Source organism: Paroedura picta, chromosome 12, assembly GCF_049243985.1.
Source record: "Paroedura picta isolate Pp20150507F chromosome 12, Ppicta_v3.0, whole genome shotgun sequence".
NCBI lineage: Eukaryota > Metazoa > Chordata > Lepidosauria > Squamata > Gekkonidae > Paroedura > Paroedura picta.
This window is the reverse complement of record NC_135380.1, coordinates 6,069,954-6,075,822: the sequence shown is the minus strand read 5'-3', so window position 1 is coordinate 6,075,822 and position 5,869 is coordinate 6,069,954. Positions and strand designations below refer to the sequence as shown.

The 5,869-nt window shown below is 50.1% G+C and overlaps 1 protein-coding gene across 2 annotated transcripts; it reads right to left on the bottom strand.

Annotated features, from left to right (window-relative positions):
* Positions 1-841: 841 nt before the first annotated feature.
* On the bottom strand, positions 842-4,705 carry LOC143821886 (uncharacterized). Of its 2 annotated transcripts, none has more exons than XM_077306373.1 (2): positions 4,540-4,705; positions 842-3,105 (listed from the first exon to the last, which is right to left on the bottom strand). In XM_077306373.1, exon 2 carries the CDS (start codon positions 3,035-3,037, stop codon positions 1,574-1,576), a length of 1,464 nt encoding a protein of 487 aa, XP_077162488.1. In that variant the 5' UTR covers positions 3,038-3,105; positions 4,540-4,705; the 3' UTR covers positions 842-1,573. The 2 variants fall into 2 exon arrangements, with proteins under 2 accessions (XP_077162488.1, XP_077162489.1); XM_077306374.1 differs by having other exon boundaries at positions 4,469-4,558.
* Between the last annotated feature and the right edge of the window lie 1,164 nt (positions 4,706-5,869).

Here is a 5,869-nt window from a genome sequence, read left to right as displayed (position 1 = left end):
AATCTTTCTTAACTTATTTATTTTACTGTTGAGAAATCCCTGAAACATTCCTCAGGCTTCGAGAAACCCCAGGTGTGGTGCAATCATGCAGAAATATTTGGGAAGCATAGCTGGGAACTTGCCCACCCAGGGCTCCACTCCTTCCCACCCTCACCTTGGCCCATCAATGGCCATTTTTGGGAGGGGGGAGTGGATCAACATGGCTGCATATGGACATATCACCCAATAAATGTTTTAACATTTCTTTAAAATTAAAAATAATTAATTAACTGCCACCCTTTGAGAGCTGTCAAGAAACCCCAGGGTTTCATGGTTGAGAAAGGTTGACCTAAAGCAGGGGTAGTCAAACTGCGGCCCTCCAGATGTCCATGGACTACAATTCCCAGAAGCCCCTGCCAGCATTCGCTGGCAGGGGCATCTGGGAATTGTGGTCCATGGACATCTGGAGGGCCACAGTTTGACTACCCCTGACCTAAAGAGTCTCAAAGCGGCTTACAATCGCCTTCCCTTCCTCTCCCCACAACAGGCCTCCTGTGAGGGAGGTGAGGCTCGGAGAGCTCTGAGGGAACTGTGACTGGCCCTGGTCACCCAGCTGGCTGCATGTGGAGGAGGAATGGGGAATTAAACCAGTTCTCCAGATTAGAATCTGCCACTCTTAACCATGACTCCAGGCTAGTTCTCTGGGAGGATCGGAAGGAGTCACTAACATAGTATGCAGCCTTCTGACCCCATCCCAGTCCATGTAGGGAGAAGAAGGTATCAAGCATTACTATGTCTTCCAGGTTATTTAACATCCAGGCGTTGCGGGTTGACTCCAAGATGGAAGAGAAAGCTGCTAGTGTCAAGTAAAATAGCCTTTATTGAAACTTTTAAAAGAAGCGTTACAGTGAACTCTGCTCGGCTCCCCTCGTCCTTCATCTCTGGAACCCCCAAAGGAACTGTCATGAGTGCTAGTGAAGCTTTGCAAACCCCCAAATCTGCATAATCCTAGCGATGCTCCAAATGAAAACCATCTTAATAGTTTTATGGAGTCCACAGAGGTATGAGTTATTCCAACTAGGGTCATGCGCTTCGGCATTGTTCGGCCACCTTGGCAACCTTGAAGCAGTGTGTAGGAGGCCAGTGCAATGGTGCGGAGAGGAGGGTGGCAGTGGCACACCGTTCAGCAGCCACACGCAAGTGCAGAGCTCTGTGCGTGTGGCCGCCGGCTGGTCGCTGGCCACCTCGGGCTTCCGTGATCGCCAAGGCGGCCAAAATGCGCCGAAGCTCACAACCCTAATTCCAATGGTGCTTAGTTCATAAATGGGATGGGAGGCAGGGCAAGCTGGTGGACAGCATGTAAAAAATGTGCCAAAGCTGAGAAGCTCTTAATCCTCCCCCATCTTAAAAGATATACCTGCTCCCACCTTGGTGATCCGTCCAGTTCTACCCTTCAAGTGGAGAAGAAGTTTCTTGGCTACCACAATGCAGTTCCAGTGACAATTTCTTTGAAGACCTGCTGAGACAACGGGGCAGAAGTTAGCTTTAAGCGCCCGTATCTAGAGAGTCGAGCCACAGGACACCGGACAGAACCTTACGGCTTTGCATTGCCCTCTTCATCACCCACGCTACACTGGCTGCAACACAAGTAGAAGCTCTTCCGGAACCTGGCCTGTTGCTTCTGCACATGTGCTGGATCTTCTGCAGAATCCTTCTGAGCACCAGAGCAATCCTGGACCTGCGCATGGACATCTGTTTTGGCAAGAGGCTGCATTTCTTGGGCCACCGGGGCCAGCTTTTCCAGCGGGGAAGAGCCGTCTAGCATCTGAGAATAGTCATTGAGTTTACTGACCCGTGTTTCTCTCATTTCTATGGCTTTTGGACCAGAGTAGGTTGCATTCATTTCCTTCCCAAGAAGGTCTTTGGTCTCATTCGAGCCTCGCAGAGCCTTTGAAGATGGGTCAGCAAGATGGCCCAGGAGAGGTTCCGCCTCTGGATCACATACGGGAGCTGCTGCGGGCTGCTCTTCCCTCAAACTCCCAGCCTCTGTTGTAAGGTACCCTCCATCATTCTGAATGCCAATAAAGAACTTCCTATCAGCATTCATTCCACCATGTCCGACCCCGTTGCTCGCTGGTGGCTTCTCTAGGGCGTCCAGGGCTTGCCGGGCCAAGGGAGACTTCTGGTCAGCCTCTTCAGGGGGCTCCGATGCAGCCTGACCCTCTCCTTCTTCTGGGATTCGGGCATCAACAGCAGAGTGGACTTTGCCCTGCCCAGCTTCGGTCTCTGCAATAGGAAGGGGGTCAACCTCTGCTCTGATTAAGCCACCTCCTGCAGTCTGTGTGGTCGTCGATTCTGTTTTGGCAGAGCTCTGGGCCTGTAATTGCTCGGTTCCTTGAGTGGTGGTCATGTCAGAAGGCCCTTCTGCCATTTCTGAAGCTGCTCGTTCAGGACGGCCATCGGCAATGATCTCAAAGCTGCCGTCCTCGAAGTTACATATCTCAGATCTGTGTTCTTTCGCGGGAGAAGAGGTGCTTCTCTCGCTGGGCCTCCTCTGCCCTTGAGACTCTGCCAAGCAATGGAGGTTTTCTGCTGTCACCTGCAGTTCAAGTTCCACAGCCTCAGTACTCAAGACAAAGAGGATAACTCCTGACTCAGCTTCAGGTTCGCCCGCTGCTTCTAGCTGAGTCCGTGGAGGCTGTTCATCGCTGTGCTCAACCTGGGAGCTTGCAGCCTCCAATTCACGTGTCTGTCCATTCGTACGATGGCCCTTGTCCAAAGAGGAACCCTGGGAACAAGATGGGGGATGACCACCATCTTGAGAGTTCTTGGGGAGCTCTTGTGGCCCAAGTTCTTCTGCAGGTAGACAAAAGCTACATGCCTCCTGCTGCTGCTGCTGCAGGGCGGACTGGCTTGTACTCCCTTCAATAGAGCAGGCCTCAACTGTTTCGGAAGATGGCTTTCTGACTAGCTGCTCCCCCAGATCTCCTTCCGTCATCAGATGTGCCTCCAACTCAACAGGTCCTCTGGGGCCTTCTCTGCTGAGCTCACTCCCCATGTCTGAAGTATGATGCAGCAGAGCTGTGGCCTCAGAAGGTTTGCCAGGGATGTCCACAAGTCAGCAGCCTGCAAGAGAGAGAGCATAAGACCCTTCAATCTGTACCCTGGTCAGGGAAGGCAGCCTTCCACCTAGGGTTGTCAAGCTCCAGGTGGCACCTGGAGATCTCCTGCTGTTATAATTCCTTCCCAGACAACCACAACCAGTTTCCCTGGAGAGAGCAGGTGCTTTAGAGCAGCAGGGGTAGCCAAACTGTGGCTCTTCAGATGGCCATGGACTACAATTCCCATGAGGCAGGAGCTCATGGGAATTGTAGTCAATGGACATCTGGAGGACCACAGGTTGACTACCCCTGCTCTAGGGCTGGGGTAGCCAAACTATGGCTCTACAGGTGGCCACAGACTACAATTCCCATGAGCCTTTGCCAACACATTCTGGCAGGGGCTCATGGAAATTGTAGTCTGTGGCCATCTGGAGAGCCACAGTTTGACTACCCCTGATCTAAGGTGGCAGCAGACTTCCTCTCTGTTTCTCCATCAGGCTTTGCCAGCCTTGTTCACCAGACCTTTGGGATGCTTTCAACGAGCCAGAAGAGAAAAGATCTCCAGCGGTATTGAGGCAGAGGCGTTTTGAAACACCATGTGTCAAAGCTGCCAAGGTGCCAATCGTATTCATTGCAAGAGAGCAAACCCAAGCACACCAAGCTACGGAACAGATCTGAATGTGCTTCAGTCAGAACTATTTCAGTATTTTTAAAGGGTGTGGAAATCCCCTATTTCCGAACCCAGAGCTGGCCCCACTACCCATGGAAGCTTACTAGGTGAACTTGAGCCTGTCACAGACACTCAGCCTAGCCTACCTCATAGGGTTGTTGCTGTATGGTATGATAACCTGCTGAGGTCTTTTTCCTCCACAAACCCCGCCCTTTTGAAGGCTCCACCCTAGGGATGCCAGCCTCCAGGTTGGACCTGGAGATCCCCCGATTTCAAAGCTCATCTCCAGACTACAAAGACCAACTCACCTAGAGAAAATAGACATTTCGGAGGGTGGACTCTCTAGCATTGTTCTTCTGCTGTTCTTCTCCACCCTCAATCCTCCAGGGGTTTCTCAACCTGGATATGGGAACTCTACCCTCCATCCCCTACCAGTGGTCAGGGGAGACCTAGCAAACCCAACTCCACCCCCATATCTAAAGGGGTTTTCCAGTCCAGAGCTGGCAAGCTTATATCTCCACCTTAAACCATTTCACATCACTACAAGCCTCACATCACTACAAGCCCCTACAGCATAATGAAAATTAGATTTTGGAGGCAGAATGTTTTTGGAACTGCTAGCTCATACCAACAATTAGCAAGCAAGCCCTGTTAGAGAAGCACATCTGGAGAATGGGTAGGACATCACACCCAACAGCACCTTAAGCTTCACACTTACCTGCTTTCACATCCCATTACATGCCTACCAAAGCCATAAAATGATTCTATTACAGCTAAAGGCTATCTCACCTGTGATTATAGCTGAAGACCAGCTGTGAAGCTTAGGGGCTTGGCTGGCCTTAAATAGAGCCGAGTAGCCGCATTAAACTCTTTCCCCACCTTCCGTTGGACTTCAGTTCCTCCCAATCGCAGTTCCCACCCCCTTCTCTCTTTCTAAACATTTCTCATGGCTCTGGCTGCAGTCTGTTCTCAGCATACTTATTAAGAAGCAAGCTTCATTGAGCCCGGCGGACTTTCCAATAAATAGGATAAGTTTTAGGTTGTAAAAAGATGTCAAGTGTTTGACCAGATTGAGGCCACCTGATCAGGGTTACAAATTGCAACTTTTTTTTTTTTTACTGACCTCCCTTTAAGATTGTAAGGGATGGTATTGGGGGAGGGGGGATTGCCAGCTCCAGGTTGGGAAGCTCTTGGATATTTGGGGGTGGGACCTGGGGAGGACAAGGACTTCAGTGTGTAAATGCTATAAAGTCCACTCTTCAAAGCATTCATGTTCTCCAGGGGAACTGATCTCTGTAGTTTGGAGATCAGCTGTAATTCTGGGGATTTCCCCAGGTCCCAGATGGAGATTGGCATCCCTGTCTCCTCCCTGTGGTGTGTTAATTCAGAGAACCAGGTTTGATTCCCCATTCCTACTCCACAGCAGAGTGATCTTGGGCCAGTCACAGTTCTTACAGAGCTCCCTCAGACCCACTAACCAGTTCTCACAGAGCTCTCTCAGCTCCACCAACCTCACAGGGTGTCTATTGTGGGATGAGTCAGGGAAGGTGACTGTAAGCAGCTTTGAGACTCCTTTGAATAGTAAAAAGCATGGTACAAGAAAAACACCAGCTCTTCATCTGTGTTTTTGCTAGCAGCCTTTCATGGAAATTCTCCAGGTGAAGCTTTCTTGGCCACTTTTTCTCCATGCTGCAGAGAACTTCATCTGCAAAACTGATGTTTTTGAGGCTGAAACAAAAAACACAGGAACGGGGTCAGTACAAGTGAATACCCCTGCTTTTGCAAATTGATCCCTCCAAGCTATGCCATTCACACTTCATTAGGAGGTACTGAGCCCCAATTCTCTATACTCAGCCTAATATTTCATTCATTCTTTCTATTTCTGCCCTCAAGGTAGCTTTTAGCAGTGGAAACTCCTTGAAAACAATGCTACCATTAGAAAACAACCCAATAATAAACCAGAGTTTAAGTTTCCTAGAATGTTAATAACATCTTTGGTGTTGTGCTGTGAGACAGCAGTCTGAGGCATGCTTACCTGGGATTAAACCGCACAGAACCCAATGGGTTTCCTCTAGGGTTGCTAGGTCCCCCCCCCCAGCCATCAGTGGGGAATGGGGGC